Source organism: Colobus angolensis, unplaced genomic scaffold (genome assembly GCF_000951035.1).
Source record: "Colobus angolensis palliatus isolate OR3802 unplaced genomic scaffold, Cang.pa_1.0 Scaffold163, whole genome shotgun sequence".
Classification (NCBI taxonomy): Eukaryota; Metazoa; Chordata; class Mammalia; order Primates; family Cercopithecidae; genus Colobus; species Colobus angolensis.
In genome coordinates, this window is record NW_012114744.1 from 3,225,326 (window position 1) to 3,246,432 (window position 21,107).

A 21,107-nucleotide genomic window follows, 5' to 3' on the forward strand; every position below is an offset into this window, starting at 1 on the left:
TGTGCTATGGTCGTGCCATTGTACTCCAGCCTGGTTGACAGAGACCCCTTCTTAAAGCAAAACAAAACAAAACAAACAAACAAACCACCTCTACAGTCATTGGTACAAAATAGTCATACTGCTTTGTAATTTCAAGTAAACAAAGAATGACAGGTAAATAGGAGAGACTAATAGTCACTTTGAAAAGCAAGAAATTCATGAGGCCACCATCTGCATATAAGGAGAGATCAAAAAGAGACATGGCAAAGCAGCTGCACAAAATAAAACAACTTTGAGGGAGTTGCACAAAATCCAGGGAAACCTAAGTAGGTGGGGACCAAACAAGAGAAACATGGTTATTTTTATTTTATTAGATATATTATAAATATTAATATTTTGCAAATATTTTGTATTCTTACCTTGGCCCTATTATTACACACCTCTCCACAGTGGGTCTGAGAAAAATACCACATCAGTCATGGTACATAATCTTAACAGCCCAGTACTTTTCCATTGTCGCACTTATCACAAATGGAACTTATTATGGTTAGTGTTCTTTACTAGACAATAAATTTTAGACGTATCAGGACTACTTAGTGTACACTCTCTTCCCAGTGCAACACCTGATATGATAAATATACACTGAGAAAATATTTACTAGGTGAATGTTGAACAGCTAAGCACTAAAAAGGCCATTGGAAGAACTAGAACAAATGCCTGATTTAATTGAGCATGAATTCACATGGAGTACAGACACAATGTCCTTAAAAAACAAAGTTTCTACTTTAACACAGAAATTGCATTAGGAACAACTATTTGCTGACACCAGTTAGAAAATAATGCACTCTAAAGCTTGGCATGGTGGTACACACCTGTAGTCCCAGTTACTTGGGAGGCTGAGGTAAGTGGAGCTCTTAAAGAGCCCAGGAGTTTGAGTCCAGGTTGAGCAACATAGCAAGACCCTGTCTCTATTTAAGAAAAAAAGAAAATAAAACAGAGAAAGAAAAGAAAAAGAAGAGAGGAAATAAAGGAAAATAATGCACTCACGCTGGAGGAGATAATTTTATTTCCAATCTCTCCTGTCTATTCAAGTCCTGTTATACCCCTCCCCCCCCACACACACAACAAATTACCTACATTTAGAGCCATCACCCAGAATTCAGAGCTTCATGGAACCATACTTTAATTAACGTCAACTGTAATTGCTTCCTCAGATTCCTTCTTTCCCTTTTACTGTCAATCTATTTCCAAAAGTGGCTAACATAATCTCCCTTAAACATTGTTTTTATCACATCTGTTTCCTACCTCAGAGCCTACAGTGAATCTCAACTGTCAACTGTCTGAAATCTAAACTTATTAAGAGTTTAACATATTCACAATATCTATTAAAGAGTTTCTAAAGCTCTTCCATTAGTTGTCCTACCTACAGTCCACCAAACCAAACTTACAACTTGTTACCATTCCCATACAGGCACAAAAACACATGGAACCTCTGATGGAGCCAAGCAGACATGATGGAAGGTTGCTTCTCAGTTACACCAGTCAAGTCTCATTATTTTGTCAAGAAACTCCAGAAGGAAGCCCAATACACTTTTGAGACTTTTTATGAAAAACGTATTCCCAGGCACTCACAGAAAGAGACTCAGCAATAGAAAATCATCAACTCTTAAGTTAAATTGTAGGGATTACTTAAAAGTTGTCTTAAATAATCTAATCTAAAACTAGATTCTGTTGATTCAGACTTCATGAAAGGAAACCTGAACTCTCTAACAAGGCCAATGACACATCTGCATTTTAATATATCAATTACTTAAAATACTGAACTCTTCCTAGGTAGTGCCTCTATCACGACCCTGCCTTACATAATCTACCCTCACAAATTCACTTCAACTTTTATTGATTGGAAAGAATAAAGAATTTTATAATATCAAGGAAATCCATACAACAGCCTTTCATGGAAACCAAACCAAATTTCTACTTAAGGACTCAATTTACTACCTGCTGATGTTTTGAAGATACGAAACAAAAAAAAAAAAAAAAAAAAAAAGATCAAATATGAAAAACTAAAAGATGTACAAAATGCAACTAAAAGAGACAGACTTAATGACTAAAATATGCAAAGATGGTCAGGGTGGAAAGAGCAGTTCCTTAGTAATTGTGTCCTCGTGTATTTCAGAAATCTCCATCACTTGCCTAAACTCAGGTCAGGTAGCATTCTCACATGCACCAGCATGTTCCCTGTCATCCAGAGGATGACAGAATCATGTCCCAATTACAGAAAAGTACAAGCTTTTAGTATGATAATTAATAAGGACACAATAAAAAACAATGATGTTCTTCTACATTATCATTCTGGCCATTCAAAAGGATCTTAGAAATCTTCTAGGCTTTACTTCTGTTTATAATTACCTGTGCTCAATCGCAAGGGAAGAGCAAATGAATGATTAAACATACAAGACTAACAATTTCTTTGTAGCTTCAATTTCTGTGCAGCTTTTGAAATTTACAATTGATTACAGGTGTGTAGAAATGGTCTGAGACTTCATAGCAATTAAAGTAAAGAATCCATAAATGACAACTTTCAGCTCTAAGAGAATGCTTAGTTTCATTAATGTTGCCTTTGGGGGAGAGACATGATGAGGGCTAAGGTTAGGAGTCAGACAGAAAATGGCAAATATCCTATTAGCTTTACTTTCTCTGTTCCTAAAGTAGGAGTACTACCACTGATCTCAAGAGATTTCATAGGGATAAGAAATAATGCCTATGAAGTGCCTGATATATAACCAAAACCCAACAATATTAAGCCCCATTCCATCTCCATCCCCTGCTAAAACTCTAGCTTGTTGTAAACAGCAGTTAACCTCAGGATTCCTGCAAAGCATGAGCCAAATGGAATTATCCTTTTCTTGATTTTGGCTTGTTTACTGCCTAACCTACCATCATGGGATGGATGAAGGTGGCTGTAGAAAAGACATTGTTTTAGTTCAAAATGATAAAACCACCCTCTTCTTTTTTCATTTTTTTGTTTACTTTTAACTGGTTGTGAAGAGGTGGTTGCAAACAGAATTATTTATGCAAAGTTGAAAATAATGCCACACAAAATTCAAAAATTTACATAATAAAGACCATGCTGCATACTGTATGAGCATACTGCTTCAGACCTTTGTTCCCTCTTATAATCAAAACATAGAATTCATCATAAAGGTGGCAAAAGAAATTTCTGCAAAAACCCATGACTTGTAGCTTAGCCACCAAGTGTCAGGATGAGGTGGCTAAAATGTAATCAGAATGCCTCAAAGGAATACCTTGTATTTTCAGATCACATGGAATTCTAAAAATGAACTGTTAATCAGACTGACAGTCCCCACAATTGTGATCATGTTCGAAGTGTACAAAAATATATTCCTTGTTCCATCCTATTTGTAACCCTGATTCTATCCTGCACCAGAACAGATCAAATGGTATGTGGGAGACTGATCTGGGAAAAGCCTCATCTGTAGTTTGTTCTCCTTACATATATCTTGATAACTTATTAATAATCAGCAGGCAGATGCTACACAGTTACTTCAGTTGCTTATTATATGGGCTAGAAATGGTGATCATAAATATTTTGCTTTCACAACCTCATCACCTAAATTTTCTAATATATGGAAAAGCAACGTTTTGCATGGTATTCTATATTTTGTTTGTTTTTTAGTAATGGTAAATGTTTATCAGAGAAAAAACTGACCAGAAGTAAAGAATCAAAGTTGCTCATTTCAGTGTTTGTCCTGCTGGAACAAATACAATGCTACTTAAAATTCATCAGCTATTTCTTCTTTCTGAAAACTGACTTGCTAGCAGGAACAACACGAAATCTGGTCAACACCCTTCTTCCTTTCTCTAGCATGGCACAAAAGCGTTATCTCAACAGACAGGAAAGGAAACTTAAATTAATTTATGTTTTCATAAATTCAGCTCTGCTCAGCAAATTAATTCATTAATTATAATGAACAGCACAAAAAGGGTATGTTTTGGTCTATCAAATGCCTGCATTCACAGAGAATTTTGAAATACAAAAGACTGCATGTTTTACTTAGCTGAAACCAATAAAAAGCCAGATTGTTATTCTTTTATCAGGATTTAGCAGACAGGTCATGTGAGGAAAACATTCACAATACTCTGTAGCATACTCTGTAGCTGTTTTTAAAACTAGAGTGGAACCATTATTTTATTTAAAGTGATTGTCTTTGTTCTATGTCAAGATTCTAGCACTGAACCATACAACTATAAAGGCTTTTTAATTTGAAAAATAAGGTATTTAATTTCTGCATACGAAACTGTAATTCAATTTTAAATAGTAAAATATGTAATACATTTTGAAAGTGTCCTGAAGTTGTTAAAATGGGCATTTTCAGAATACTTTTAGTTTAAAGGTATACTTTTCCAAGAAAATCATTGTATCATTATGCAGCATATTTGAATAGAGTTTTTACATTTATTTTTAGCAAAAAGAGATTCTTCTGTTTTTCTTTTTCTTTTTCTTTTTTTGAGATGGGGTCTCGTTCTGTCACCCAGGCTGGAGTGCAGTGGCTTGATCTTGGCTCACTGCAACCTCTGCCTCCTGGGTTCAGGCAATTCTCCTGCCTCGGCCTCTCAAGTAACTGGGATTACAGGTGTGTACCACCACACCTGGCTAATTTTTGTACTTTTAGTACAGATAGGGTTTTACCATGTTGACCAGGCTGGTCTTGAACTCCTGACCTCAAGTGATCCACCTGCTTCAGCTCCCCAAAGTGCTGGGATTGCAGGCCTGAGCCACCGAGCCCAGCCTGAGATACATCTTATAATCACTGGCAAATTAAATCTGCCTGTCCCAAGGCAAGGGCTCACTGTTGCATGTGGGTGGGCTCAGTTCTATAGAGAGGATGGGGGTCAACAAGGTATCGTCGCAGGTGGACTGTTTGCATTAATAGGCATAAATACAGGGACCTCATCCCAAACTTGCCTGCCACCAAGCCTGGCTAATTTTTGCATTTTTAGTAGAGACAGAGTTTCACCACATTGGCCAGGCTGGTCTTGAACTCCTGACCTCAAGTGATCTGCCTGCCTCAGCCTCCCAAAGTGCTGGGAGCATAGGTGTGAGCTGCCGTGCCTGGCCAATTTTAGCAAAATCAGTTTTAAAAATAGTCCTTCCTTGACTAGTATTACCTCCTTAAAGCAGCATTTCCCAAGCAGCAGCAGTGTGGTCCCCCATGGAGAGACCTTGTTGTCACAGCTGAAGAGTTGCTACTGGCATCTAGTGGGTAGAGACCAAGGATGTCGCTAAATATCTTACATGTACAGGACAGCTCCCCACAAACAGCAAAAAACAAAATGGTCCCAAATATCAACAGTGCTGAGGTTGAGAAAATCTGCTTTAAAGCAAAATTACTTTAGAGCTTTAAATTTTATTTTTAATTTTGAACCCCATGAACAGCCAAGTTTTTGAAAAGGAAGATCATTCTAGACAAACTCAATAAACTGAGTCACGGTCTGAGAAAAGTAAAACTTAGGCCTAGATGGCATTACACAGAACATTAATTTTAAATACATAAAGTCAAGAAATACAATTTTCTAAACAGCTACAATTTTGGCATAATACATCTTCACTTATATGTACTTCAAAGTTTATTTTTATGCCTGCTACATAGTAGGTACTCATCAAATCTTTATTGAGGAAGGAAGGAAGGAGGGAAAGATCTATCTTCCAATATCTTAGCCCAGGATATTTTGAAAGATAATATTGAAATCAAGATAGGACCCCTCCCTCTTAGACTTCGGCAGGTTGTTAATGTTTTCCCAAGTCCTCCCTTCTTCCATAGTACTACAGTGTAGCCAGCTAGCCATGGCCATTTTCCAGGCTCCTATGCAACTAGGAAAAGTTGCATGTCTATGAAAGGCCTCACTGATACACTGTGTGTACTCTGCAGAAGAAAGACCATACTTGAGGAAATGCTTGCCCTTCATTCCCCATCTTTCCCCCTTACCATATATTGGGATGTGGAGCTGGCACTGATCCTGTTTCAAGCATGCTGATGAGGTTAACTCCCTAAGAAGAGTAGTAAAACAAAAATAACCTGGGTTGTTGAATGACCACTTGGCATGGAGCTGACTCTCCAGCTGGGATCACTCACCTCCAGATTGTTATGTGAGAGAAATGAACTTATTTAATCTACTGTATGTTGAGTCTCTTTCTTACAGCCACTTGTACAAGGCAATTCTATAACTGATAGCGTCCTGTGTTACTGGGGTGATAAATGCATTCTATCTGAAGAAATGTTAAACTGGATAATTTTTAAACATGACAATGCAAATAATAATTGAATGTCTAGATTATATAGTTACTTTATATGAAGATTAGGAGGAAGAATTGCCATGGGTTTATTATGGTCAATCTCAGTTATCCAATCTAAAAGGAAAAAGGCACAGAAAAAATCTGAAGATAATTGCCAAAGGAATTCATTGTTTAAATGATATTTATGTAAACTCATACTAATGATAGCAGGCTGGGCCCTGTAAAATGTAGACTTAAGCATGTAATTTTGACTTTTAAAATTTTATAGTTATAGCACTTTCATCATGTTGACTTGTCTCTCTTTGACTAAGATACCTGTAAGAATGCCAATAGCAAGAGGAAAAAAGAAGCAAAGGCCAGAAGACTCCACAAAGTAAACAATTAAACTTGAATCACAGATTTCTGTACGAATTGTGTACTCAGATTTTGAACAGTCAATTAAATTTAATTCAAAAGCTTCTGTGCCTATCTTGGTATTCAGAAAATGCGGCTGCTTCTCTTTGGGCACATTCTTTATTGAACTACAAAGTATTTTTCTTTGGGCTTTATCTGAATGTATCTATTTGTTCAAAGATTTATTCCTACTCTATGTGAATATGGAGGAATTGTTGACAAACTAAATATTTCCCATGAGAATCAATTAAAATATACTTCAGTTAATCAGCTTTATGCAATTCAGATTTTTCCATCAATATCGCTCTTTTTAAAAATTAATGTCTTCAATACTGTCATGGACTTTTTATACTAGGAAGTATCTATACCTTAAATATATGAAAATAGCAAAGGTACCAAGATATATATTGCAATCTCTTAACATCTTCCCCATTCCAAAGTATATTTATGGATTGTTTTGAAAAGTCCGTTGCCATTAATTCAATGATGTATGCAATTTTTAATAACTTGAAATCAAAGCATCAAGATAGAATAATTTAAAAAGTAAAATAGCTTCATCTGAAATATATGTTTAAATATTTAAAATTCTAAAGAATTTGAACATCTCACAACAAAATCATTTCTAAATGTAATAAAGTTCAGTGTACAAATTAGGTATCTTTATAATTTATACATTAAATTCAAAACTATTTACTATTTTCAGAGGAATATTAATTTTGGCTGAAAAAAAAAACCAAGATGCACTTCCCTTCACAGTTGAATAGCAGCACACTGATTACCGAGTGAGGAGATTTTGATTCTTGATTTAGGAATAAATTGATCTCATAATGTAAAACAAAATTAAAATGACAGTTTCACAGCCTCTCTCCTTCCAAATTTCTTTCTGGGGCATTAGTCACTCAGCTACATTCCACCACTACAGGAAAAGGCAAACAGATGACACACTAGCACCGTGAATGTCCCAGGGAACATTCAATCAGTAAATCACCACAGTGAGTCTATGATGGCTACCACAGGTATGTGAAGACGACCTTATTACCTATTGTAAAAAAAAACAATCATCCAAATAAAGAAATCACAATTCTGAATTTTAAACCAAAAAAGCTTTAAGAATCTCCATATACACCGAGTTCCACATGGGAGGCTGTGTGAAAATGAACTGGAAGCTCTTACGCATGCCATATCTGTGGCCTTCGATAAGTCAGAAGTCTCCAGGCTTTTTTGTTTGATTTTATCTATACGCAAAGGAGACTGGTCTTGGCCAGTGGTTCTCCACAGGAGCAGTACCCTAGGATGTGTTTTGGAAACAGACTAGCATTTTTTATTTTCACAGTGATGGGCACTTAGGGGAGGCAGGGCAAAGATGTGGTTCCTTTCCACACATCCAGGAACTGTGCCATGTTCTCTGTCACATTCAAATATTTCTCTGTTCATTCCTTTCACTTGAACCTTCTAGATGACCAGTTTAGAGAGTAACTCTTTTCTACTTATTAAACAAGTCAATTTAATTTTTAACAAACTGAATTTTCCAGGGATTCAACTCCTGTGTATGTGTGTACTTTTGTTTGCCACTTTACTAAGTCATTCACCATTTCAGAAAATCACCTCTCTCACCACAAATCTGCTGACTCAGAGTAAACAACATAGCAGGATGGGATCAGGATTCTTTTGCAACTATTATATTCATGTCAATGCCATGAATAGGTTCAGATAGCCACGTGTTTGTTTTATCATGTCTTTCAGTACAGTCACGTCTGAGCATTTATATATTGAGCATAGCATATTTTATTTGAACTATTTTCCTGTTATCTTTGTATTGGTTTTAACAGAACCTACTTATACATGCAACTTCTCCACAAATTTCATTGCAGGATAGTAAGAAGGTGATAAAATATTTTATGAACAGGAGACATCACATCTGATAGGCAAAACACTGACCTACGACATCATCTAAGGCTCCTCGTAATTCTAACATTCCTTGATTCTATGAAAAATGTCCACTTGGCAAGTGCTGATTATTAGCAAGCTTTTACCTCTACTATTACATTTCAACATTTCAAAGTATTGCAATTAAATTAAAAAGAGAAATACATGTGGTTGCTAAGGTGATACATAAAACACCGACTTCATTAAACGTTCAAACATTGATGTTAGTGGGGAATTCCATAGTGCTGATGCCTTTCACAGGTTAACACAGGACAAAAAAAAAAAAAATTATCTAAGGCACAGTTGGAGCCCTTCACTTCTATCCGACCACAAGAGGCTATACTACTGGCCTCAGCAGCTGACTGTGCCCTTGTTCTGTCCTTGGGCTAAGGGGCACATATGTTAGTTATATGCTGCCTCAGCATCTCTCCTAAAAATTTCATTCAGGACAATATACATCTGCCAGTAATACAGATGTTCTAAATGTGGAACAGGATGAACATAACCAAACTGCAAATGTCTGCTTAGCAGAACTTGTCATTCAAAAGGCAACACCTTCAACTCAATATTGGCTTGCTGACAGTGTAACTATCCTACCATTTTTCTGTGGCAATTTGTTCCTGCAATCAAATTGAGGGATAATCATTACATCTGCTATGCCAACTTCTGGTTTATGAAAATACATTTAAGACATGACTTCAGGAGCTATCTCTTCTTCCCACACAACTGAGTTCTCCCCATGTCCACCTTCTCCATTATGATGTCTGACCATCCAGCACTACCACCTCCCTCCTCTACCATATAAGCTCCCGTCACAGGCAACAATGTGTTAACATTCCACAGATTTTCATATGTACATTAAATTAAACTTCCCAAGACAATGTTTGGGGAAACAATTCCCTGGTGAAATAAGATAAACCCATACTTAATAAATATAGCCTTCTTGGTCAAATGGCCAAGAGCCAAAAAGATAACTAATTACATACAAACTATTAAACAGAAAAGAGGGACAAAAACAAGCACCAAATTATGTTTGATCTACATACCAAAACAAACGCAAGATCCAGAACATTCAATTGGAAAACTGCATCAAGAAAGTCTAATAACCATTGTTTTTTCAAAGAGAAAATTTTATTGAGACATTTAAGTAATCAATTCTTTGTAAGCAATTACAGAAATATTTCAACATTACTGAAAGTTCGAAAAAATTAACACTTTGAAGGTATGGATAAACATTTACTTTTTAACTCATGAGTTTCTAAAAATAAAATAATAATTTTTATAGGAAGAAAAAATTTATATTGCCAGCAATAATTTTTATAAACCTCAACTTTTCCTCACTGCCCTCACATACATGCAGGATACCAAATCAGCAATTTTCTGAAAATGCGTGTTTCTAACCAAATAAACATGCGAAACATAAAAGGATTTCTGAATGAGTACAGCTGATTCCTCAAGTTTCCCACATTAAACAGTCTACTCTCAGCTCCCAGCATTTCAATGACCATCTGACTTCAGTGTTTGTTTGGGCTTATAAAGGTTTGGGTTAGTGAAGAGCATATTTTGACCCGATGTAACATTTTATATCTATTTGATTCAAAAATTGAGAAAAAGAAGGTTTGCCAATGGCTCTTTGCAAAAAGCAAATGACCCAGCATGGAGACCCAGTCCTGTGTCGCTCTTACCCGCAGGGCCTCGATGACGAGGTCTCTGGCCTCCAGCTCCCCTTCCATCACGCTGAGGAGCATCCGCAGCTCGGATTTACTGAGAGTATCCACATCAAACTCTTTTTTCTGTAACACATAAAAAAACAAGGCAATGAAAAATCTTTTCCTAAGGAAGACACACACATCCTAAGGGTATGCAATGGATCATTTTTATCCCAGTGGCTCAGCAGATCCAAGAGGCACTGGGGTACTATTTGCAGCAGACAATCTATGCCCTGACCTTCTAGGAGGAGAGGTAAAAACTATAACGCCAGTCTCTCAACTCTCCTCTCCAAGGAGCTATAGTTCCCCAGCCTGCCTGCACACCCAGACTCAAAATCTCTCCAAATTACACAGCACAAATTTAAAGTCCCTGGAGTCTGAAGCAAAATAGGTCTGGTATATCTTGGGGGAGTCGGGGAGTTTCAAGAGAAGCAAAGAAAGCATGGATATATTCCTAGAAGGGCCCCAACAAAAAGGCTCCTGGGAGGTTTTTATAAATTCCAGAACATCCAATAATAATAGGTCATGTTTATACACCCTGCAGCAGAGGCCACCAGCTGGCAGCCAAATCTGGCCCACAGATGTGTGTTACTTGGGTCACAAAGTGGGTTTGTCGTCGTCATCGTTGTTTTTCATTTAGCCAACATTTAAAAAATCTTAAGATGTCACCAAAAAATCCAGATCCCTGGCTTGTCTTCAAATGTCAGATGACTGGGTAACTCCAGATTCATATTTCCTCAGGGCAATAATCCACAGAGCCAGGAAGTAGCTGCCCCTTTAGAAGGAACACATTCCTCATGTTGCCAACCCTCCCCCCACCAACACATACACACACACATACACAGTACACGCCCATGCACTTTTAAGAAACCAGGACTGCCACTCATATGTGGTCATCTGGGTGGCCAAAGTCCGGTGAGTTTGGAACCCCTGCTGTTTGGTTATCAAAGTGCCTTCTTATGAATGCTTCTGTAGCTTCTTGGCAGGCCTGGGAGGGAGCTGAGACTGGAATAAGTGAGCCTTCCAGGGATCTGGCTACAGCATGAAGTCAGCACCAGGGCCCTAGGCGTGTGTGGGGGGGAGTTGGGGGAAAGGGAGGGGGTCATAATTTCTCACACAAGGTTCTTCCAGCCCTTTTGTCTTCTCTTGTCGATTTCTTCCCTGAGCGACTGCATCCAACCTCTTAAGGCTTTAAATCCCATAGATATACCACTGACTCTCGATTCTTTTGTCTTCCTCTCCAACCTCCTTCCTCACAGCAACTTTTACAAGTAGGTTCTCCGGCATTCATTTTAGAGACAAAGCTGAGAGTGAGTTCACAGTCAGCCTGGGTGAATCCAAAGCCTGAGCTCCTTCCACTAGGCACACTCTGCTCCTCCCTTCTGTACACAGACTCATTTGACAAGCCCAGTCACCATCATAGAGAAGGGTAACACAACATTTATCCCCAAATCTGTCTGTACACTCACCCTCAGAAGCCATTGTTCAAAACATGCCAGAATATTACTTCACACTTGCATAGCACCCAATGGCTTACAAAGTATTCTCAAAGAATTGACTCTAATTTACACCATATTGCCATCTCCATTTTTAAAACTGAAACTCAGAAAAGTCAGATAATATATGCAGAGCATGCAACCAGTAAATGGTAAAACGAGGATATATGATCAAATGCCATGACTTATCTTCACACTTTACCAGCATGGCACCAACATTCTAGAATAAGCTCTTTGAGATGAGATAAAAATGGTACCATCCTATCAATCAGCCAACATGAACACTGGGCTATTTCTGTGAAGACACAAAAGTATACATAGCAAAGACAATAAATGATTTCAGAGGCTTTCAAACAGGCATGACCAGCAATGGTAACATTTAAGTTTCAAAAGAATCTTCTGGAAAGAGATATGATAGTACAAAGGGGAAAGAGACTAGAGCTAGGGAGTTCTCTCAAGAAAGATTTTAAAACGATCTCTCTCTTAAAATTATTTCTTTTTGTATACACACTAGACAGAGAAGTTATTTGGAAAGACAAGGGCTAAGGATAAAGAGAAAAGGAAAACCTATAGCAAGCATAAATCATGTATAGTCCTCAGGGATTCCTACTTCAAAGATTTCTTAGAGATGCTACCTATGAATAGTAAAATCCAATGTACCAAGTCCCAATTTCTGCTCCCATTACACAGTAGTGTCCATAAAGTCTTATAAACCAATTGTTCTCAAACTTTGGCATGCATAAGAATCACCTTAAGACCTTGTGAAAAAACAGGCTGTGGTTCTCCACCCCTGGAAATTGTGATTCAGTGAGTCTGAGGTGGGGCTGTGAATCTGCCCTTCTAACAGGCTCCTGCAGATGTTGCTGGTCCACAGACTACATGCTGAGGAGCACTTCTATAACTCATGCCATCCTCTGTTTTCTCATCTGTATAATGAAAATCCTAACGTCTACCCTGCATTCTCGTGAGGATTAAACAAGAACATATCAATGAAGTAAGTGCCAAATGAAGGCAGGCGATTGTTATTATTAACCCAGATGTTTCATGTAGAGAGGAGTAGGGTATTGGCCAGGTGCCTATTTCTTTGAAAATCTACCAGCCCAAGTCCAATAAACTCAGTTTATTGGCTATGATGAAAGACAGGCTCTTTTATCCTGGTTTTTCCCACTGAGATGGGAGAGTAAGCTGCAATTCTTATGTGCTTTAGAGGGTAATGTTTTATTAATGATGCTGCTGGTTGCTCTAAAGATTTTAATTAATTGTATATTTTATTGTCCTGCTTCTCCAAAGCTTTATAAGCAAAGTGCTCCATTTTAAAAACTAATACATTATGAAAGACATTGCCAAGATCCTGATTCATATTAGAGTCAGGAGAGCCTGCCCTGCTTCCATGAGCAGCAGCAACACATGTGACCTACAGCCAAAACTTCTGTTTTTCTATATACTACCATCAATAAAGAGGGAAATTCATTAAAATAAAAAATATTGGTACAAGGGTTCTTGCTAAACCATAGATTATGTCACACAGAATGTTAAAAAATAAATCTGTCTCCCATCACAACATATGAAGTGATGTACTGTTGAAACATACAGTGCATCTGTCTGCTTGTCTTTCTTCTCTCTGTCTCCACCCCCATTTCTCTGCTACTAGTCATAGTAAAATTTCTCTACTAATTCCTGACCTTCCATAGTGCAAATATTATAATAATATTTTCAAATTGTCAACACCTTTCATTTCCACTCTATTCTGGCAAAACAGGGTAAAAAAAAAAAAGTACTGTGCATGAAAAGATGCTGGAGATCTTAAGACTCCAAGTATTTTATAAATAAATATAAAGCACTTTAGTATTTTTAGAAAAATAACCCCAGAAGCAAAAATTCTAACAAAAAAACTATATTTTTGTTAGAATATATATATATATATGAACGAAGTGGCATTAATCTTAGATGCATATGGTACAAAAGTACTTAGATATAGAAAAAATATTAAAGTTTCTTGGTTTAAGAGCCAAACGAATTATTTTAAGTCATATGTTTATAAAAGACTGCATTGAGGCCGGGCGCGGTGGCTCAAGCCTGTAATCCCAGCACTTTGGGAGGTCGAGACGGGCGGATCACGAGGTCAGGAGATCGAGACCATCCTGGCTAACGCAGTGAAACCCTGTCTCTACTAAAAAAATACAAAAACTAGCCAGGCGAGGTGGCAGGCGCCTGTAGTCCCAGCTACACGGGAGGCTGAGGCAGGAGAAGGGCGTTAACCCGGGAGGCGGAGCTCGCAGTGAGCTGAGATCCGGCCACTGCACTCCAGTCCGGGTGACAGAGCGAGACTCCGCCTCAAAAAAAAAAAAAAAAAAAAGTCTTACCCATATCGTTTCAGAGTTAGTGGAACCAACCAACATTGATTGGTTATCAGAATGCCTTCAGGAGACATTATGAGCCACAGTGGCAGAGACACCCCTCAGACCTTTCCTCAAATACATCCGTCCTATCAGGGTTGCTGGGGGATATGTTGGTAACTAAACACAAACTCAGACACTTTATCTGGCTCTTCCCAGCCACACCAAGAGCCTCTCCTTCAGTTTAATATCCAGCAGGTTGTGCCTATTTTCCATCAGTAAGCTTTACATAGGAGAAAGCAGGCAGACTGGAAGGTGGGGTGATGAGTGATGTGGTAGGAAACAATCAGCAAAGTAGGGCAAATCACTTCATCTGTTTGAATCTCAGGTTTTCCATCAGTAAAAATAAGGATGCTGGAGTAAGTGATCTCTTAAATCTCCTCCAGCCCCTAAATGTCCTGATTTCATGTACCATCAGGGTAACTGGATTACTGGACTGAGGAAATTTATTTAGGTCATTTCCTGAGTCTAAAAGCCTTTGTGAGGTACTTGAGGAAAACTGATTTTGCCTCTTTGCTCAGAAGTTACAGAAATGTATTTTCCTCCTAGTTTAATAGTGCATGCTAATAATTAATAATGCATTTAGAACTTTCTATGTAAGCAAGCTTTATGCTTTGGGGATGAATAAGGGCTATCAAGAAGTAAAAGCAATGAAATCATCTTGAAAGTCCACCATCACAATGCAAAGGCTGTATCACCAACATGCAAAAAATTAAATCCACCTCTCTAGGTACCTAAGAACATGCACTATGTTAAGAATTCAGCTAATTATAAGGGTTTTCACGAAGAAAAGTACATACTTCTCAAGATCTTAAACTCTTTTCAAATCTCTGAAGTTACTTCTTGCCTTGAGATTATCTTCCTGGTTTCTTTCTCTTCGAGGAGGAAAGAATTTTTGTGATGGGGTTACCTACTTCTGATGCTGCTCTTCCTAAGAGAATGGATTCTCCTCTGATTCATCTGGGTACTATCTTTCTTCAGCACACAGCTCAAACCCCACTTTTGAATGCCTTTCCAGACTCCAGAAATCTCTTGTTCTCTCCATTCAGTCTTAAATCTGTTCTATTCACTTGGCAATTAATCATGCCCAGCCTTGTGCATTTCCTCATAGTAAACTTATTATCTCTATTAACTCTATTTTCTCACCCCTACTAGATGTGTCAGGACAGTAAGAATATTACTTCTTCACTTATTTTATCCAACGTGCTCCCCCTCTCCCTACCCACCATATACACTTTGGGTATAAAATGTCTACTGCACACAGTATGAAAACAGAAAGTGTGCAAAGGATGTCTCAGGTACATCCATCTTACTAAGATACAATGTTTCAGCCCAGTCTAGGTGCAACTAAGTAACTGGATTAGATCATTCACTCAGTGTTTCAAAAATCATCTAGAGTAACCTAAACTAGGGAAGCTGCTTGACGTTCTGCTTTAAAACAACATATAGCACAGAGAACATGGGGTCTATTTGGTGTCAGCTCTCCAAGGTCATGCACCTCAAATCAACCACACTGTCTGGGGTCTTTCATGCAAGACAAGAAATTCAATGTATTGAAAGGCGGTAATACTGACAAGGAAACAATGTCAGGAAGGAAACCTGGTAATGGATGTAACTAATTTTAGCTAAGAGAAAGCTGGAAAGAATGGCAGAAAAGTAGCTCAGTCAGGGGTGACAGCCTCTGATAATTAAGCCCAGCTACCTCCTTTTTCCTCTTTTCAGATCTCTCTGCAGTCTCTATGTCCTCCTTTGGGGAAAATAAAGGACGATATCTCAAATAATACAAACATCTATTTTCACTCTAACTCAGTTTTTGATGTTACATCAGCCCGACATGGGACATGGATCAGCTCCACGGGCAAGCAGACATTCAGATGTAATAACCATCCTTTAAGAAGCTTACAATGCTTTAAAGAATAGTCTTGATTATCTGTAGGTGGCAAATGTCTGCAGGCTGATTTTCAAATGAAGAGGCTGGGCCAAATGAAGAGGCAGGCCCTTGGAACCATCTTGTCTTTTCAATGAAATATAAAAATGTCAAAACCAAATCATTTGCAAACAAGTATCCACTCCTATGGCAATGTTACCTTGACTACACTACATTTACTATAACCTTTTAAACTGATCTCCAACGTATTAGTTGGTTACTAACAATTTATTTAAACAGAGTATCTCCCCCCACTCTAAAATCAGGATTTCTATATGGAAGGCATCATACTGTACACAGCATTAACAATATGATCTCGCTATTTGTGTAAGTTATTTAAAACATTAAAATTTTAAAAATCCTTCAATATCGATATCATCATCCTCTCTTGTACCTGTCCTCTGATTCCTTATCTAACTACCAAGAGAAAAGACAAATCTCTTCTTCCACGTTATACAAGATTTGCAAAGGAGCACCAACAGAGAATAACGTAATCGAGTGTGTTCAAATAAAGTATCCTTCTAAAGCAATACTCAGACGGGCTTCGGTGGCAAAGTAAATGGAGTTGGGGGATACTGCTCCATCCTTCCTAGGCATATTCAATGTTGAAATTCCAGTTCCACATTTCTGTGCAATTGCAGAGTATTCTAAAGCCTTGCCTAACCTCCTTTTTCCTGCCCAAGCTTTCCTTTTATTACCTCTTCCTGTTTCCAAACTTCCCCACATTTCTCTTAATCCCCTATCAATCATCCTCTCCTCCACACCCCAATGGGTGATGCGGCCTTGACTCTATTATTGGAAGGATGCAGGATGGCAGGGGTGCAGCCTCAATCATCATTTTGAAAAGAGAGAATCCAAAGAGAAAACTAATAGTGTTGGAAATTAAACTTTTAAAAAACCTCTATAAAGAATCTAAGAAGTCATTAAGAAAAGCAGCTTGGAAAGGGGCAGTATTAAGATTAAAATTTTTAAAAATAAGAATTAGGGTCATCTTTTTGGATCAAGATCCATAATGTCTGTAATGTTAATTATTGCAAGTCACAGGCCAATAGTTTCACTATAAGCTAGCTGGTAACACACAAAGTGAGTTTTCCAATTAGCCACCCAACATTAAGTTTTATGACACAACTTCTTGGTGAGCTTCCTTTCGTTTTCTTCATTCAATGAATATTTGTGGAACACTTACCATGTGCCTGGCATTGTGCTAAGCACCTTTGCTTTCCTTTACAAGCTTCACACAACTCTCCTCGGAGGAGGTGGAGGCTGCTCTCTCCCAGCCACAGCCTTGCTGCCCACATGATCAACAGCAGATATTTGTAAATGTCTAAGTACCAAGGCTGTGAAACGTTTTCTCACCTCATAAAGTCATGTGAAACACACAAGGATAGAACCAACTGGCAATCTAGCCTAGGCATGGATTCAATCACTGAGGACAATTGTTCTCTAAACAAAATTGTTCCTGTGAGAAATACAATAACAAAGACAGCAACGACAATAATAATAAAGTCCAAAAACTGGCGCAAACAGAAATCCACAACCTATTATTTAAGAAGAAGAAGAAAAAAGAGTGAAATGCAGGACACTGGAAACAGTTATATTCTCATCTTTGGAAAAAGATTCCAGTCAATTTCCTCAACTTCCAAGCTATTTTTCTGAACCATATAACTGTGACCAGAACGGGAACCTCTTCGCTCATCGCTGAAAGCCCTTCGCGTGTGTCTCCCTAGGATATGGCCACATTCACACACTCCTTCCTGCAGTGCTGGTCCAAATCCTCCTTCAATCTCAAGGCCTACCTCAAATGTCATCCTTCTATGGAATTTTCTAGATCCATCCACTATAAACCCTCTCTATGACTGTCTCTCTCCAAACTTCTAATGCAAAATCATTTGTGCCTCTCATGACACCATCATCTCCAGTTTGATTCCTTGGCACATGGCTGTTTCTATCACTGGAATGTATTACTTTAGCACAGCAAAGATGACACTCATGATGCCTGTATCTCAGTAAGTGTTCAGTAATGTGTGTCAAATCTATGTTATTTCCTATTTAAAAATTAAGCTACAAAACTTTCAACATTCTATACCTGCCATATAACTATAATTTAGTTTAAAAAAACGCTTAGTGACATTGGCTATGAAAGTTCTTTTCAGTGCATTTACATGCAATACTGTCACCTGGAAAACAAAACTTTCAAGTTGCCAGCTGTTAATTTGTTTAACATCACTGTTGTGTATTTTAAATCATTGTCCAAGTTTTTCTTTGTCACTGTCACCATGACAACAAATCTTATACCTTTTTGCATATTAGCTGCTCCAGAAAAGCTCAGAATGACAAGAATGTTGGTTAGCTTCCCAAATATAGCTCTCCAAAGATCTCCATTTTCCTTTCACTCCAAAATTCTTTGGTGACAATAAACAGCATGAAGATTTCCGTTTTCCATACTGCCTTATCCATTAGGAGTTATTTTCAGAGTAGAAACAGCAATATGGCCTATAAAAGTCATCACATTTGGCTAGGGCACTGAAAATAACCCAGGTTTCCCGGCATGGTTCACAGCAAAGACTATTAATACGATCCTATTGAATAATGTAGCTGTTACCCAGCCTTAAACTTGGGATGCTTTCAGGATTTAAACAGCTAAGAATGAGGATCACAAACTAAATTTAAATCATTCCACTAAAAATGATATTAAACTGAAAACTATAAATTAAGCTTGTTTCTAAGCAACAATCTAAATAGTCAAAGCTTACTGAAAACACTCACTTTCAAAAATAGCCTACTGCTTCAGAGCTTCCATTGACTCCTTACTGCCAAATGTAGACATAAAAATCACAATATGTAAACCAATTTGAAATTCAACAAATCTCCAAAATGCAAAGTGAATTGTTCACTAAAATAAAAATTACGTTATCAGTCAACAAGAACCCAAAGTGCATTAAAACGCCTTTGATTTTTAAGGAGCAATTATGATGGCACATATCACTCCTCTACACTAGCTTTCCTTTCACTTTAAAATCAGTCTATAGGTCAAGTGGCTGGTATGAGAGAACCATGCCTTATGAAGTCAAAACTATTTGGGGAAGTAAAATAAAATGTCCAATAGTCTACATAAGAAGCCATCATCAAAATTTTAGTAAAAAGTCAGAAATTATTACTATTTTTTAAACTACTAGATGAAGAATCCTTATTGCATCTCGCAACCCTAAAGGATTCTATGGAAATAGCAAAGAAGGTTCACGTTCGCAGATTTTCCATGGCTCTGCCCATTAACAAGGGTGAAATTATCAAATCCCCAACTATCAGCAGTGAAAATCAGACTTGAAAATTTTAAACAGAAGAGAGGGAACACTGACCTCGTTAACACAGAAATCGTCCTGGCGACCTGGGTTCTGTTTACGATCTAACCAAACAAAACGATATATCAGCTCTACAGACCATCAGCCGGATATTTGTGTTTGGGTTGTCAGGTGATTAAAATATTGAGGGTAATAGAAACCGATTCTGAGTGGATTAAGTAAACAAATTTAAACTTTCTGGGGAACAGGAAACACACATCCTACACACACACACACACACACACACCCCACACCCTCTTTCTTCTTCCTCTTCCTTCCCCTTCCCACCTTTTGGGGATGAAGGCACCAAATCATTTCCACTTGCCAGAGAGCCTTGTCTCAATAGCTAGTTTCCTTACTGTGCCCCACAGCGGGGAGCTGCTTCACATAAGTGGGCAGGTTTCGCTTGAAATCTTAAAGTTCTCATTTTCTATGCAAAGAATGGAAACTCAATTTTCCCAAAAGTTCAAATCAAAACTTGCCAGTTTTGCAAGTGGAAATCAGCAGTCCTCCTCCCCCTCTCGGTTTCTCCTTCCCTTCCCAGGCTCAGCTCCTCTCACCCCAAGTACCTTCCTCCACATTTCTCCTCTCCCTCTCCAGAAAGCCCTACCTCCAGAGGGTGGGAGGAAGTTAAAGCGGCCCCGGCTGTTTACGCCCGGCCCTGCCCTCTCCCGCTCCTGCACGGACTCTGCTCAGGTCTTGAGAGGAAGAGAGGGGGCGTCCACGCCCCGCTCGCTCCATCCCACCCCGATCCTTCGGCGGGAGCAGCCAGATCGGGCCAAGAGTGGGAGGCGCTCCTAGATCTGCCTTTCTCTGCAGCTCCTTGCAGCTCCTGCGAAGCTGCTTCTCCAACACTGAGAACGTTTTCTACCCAGGAAATGTGGGTCCAGCCTTTCCCCAAGGCAGAGGCTGGAAACCACCAGCGAGTCTCTACACGGGGTTATTTAGGGGGGTGAAAGGAAGGACCAGTCGAATGGTAGCTCATTCAGCTTCTAGACTCCAGAGAAGAACAATGTCTTGAAACCAGGTGCAGAACCTCCACCTCTCCCGGGCATCGCCTTGGGAAGAACTAACCCATCCACCCAACCCCAATCACCACCACCAAGTGATGGGGTAGCAGGCTGCTAGGACCTAAAGCGCTGGCCTCAGCGGCAGCAGCGCCGCAGCAGGACACGGCCCTCTCCCAATGGGCCTCCCGAAGGCACAGGAACAGATGCACACAATGGGCATTCCCACACCTGCTGGGCGATGGCCCACCTCCCCCAAGCTGCTCTCCCGGGTCCGCTGAGCGGTACCAGGCACCCTTGGGACACGCGCTCGCAACCACGCGCGCAGCGAGAGGTGAACAATGGGGGGTCAAATTCGCCAGGAAACACGTCCCAGCCTTCGCCCCCGGCCAGAACCGACCGCAGCGGAGGGAGTGGGCATAGGGGTAGCACCGGACGCACGCAGGGAGCTGGGAGAACCGAGCGACTCGGGGCCGCTTCCTGTGGGACGCAGAAGGGACAGAAGGGATCCCTAGCCCGGGTGGCCGGTCCGCTCCCACCGGCCTCCGCCGTGTGGGCACCCCGAGAAAGGGGCACCGGAGGGTCCCGGGCTTACGGAACGCCCCGGGGGTGCGGAGCCG

General features: G+C 39.3%; 1 protein-coding gene and 1 pseudogene across 1 annotated transcript in view; one reads left to right on the forward strand and one right to left on the reverse strand.

The window, feature by feature from the left end:
* Window positions 1-21,107, reverse strand: part of CTTNBP2 (cortactin binding protein 2) — a 173,114-nt gene that overhangs the window by 151,180 nt on the left and 827 nt on the right. Inside the window, exon 2 of the mRNA XM_011937380.1 lies at window positions 10,300-10,407. Within this exon, the coding sequence (XP_011792770.1) occupies window positions 10,300-10,362 (63 nt within the window). The 5' untranslated portion in view covers window positions 10,363-10,407. The remainder of the gene's footprint in view (window positions 1-10,299; window positions 10,408-21,107) is intronic.
* Window positions 20,729-21,107, forward strand: part of LOC105508554 — a 10,841-nt pseudogene continuing 10,462 nt past the window's right edge.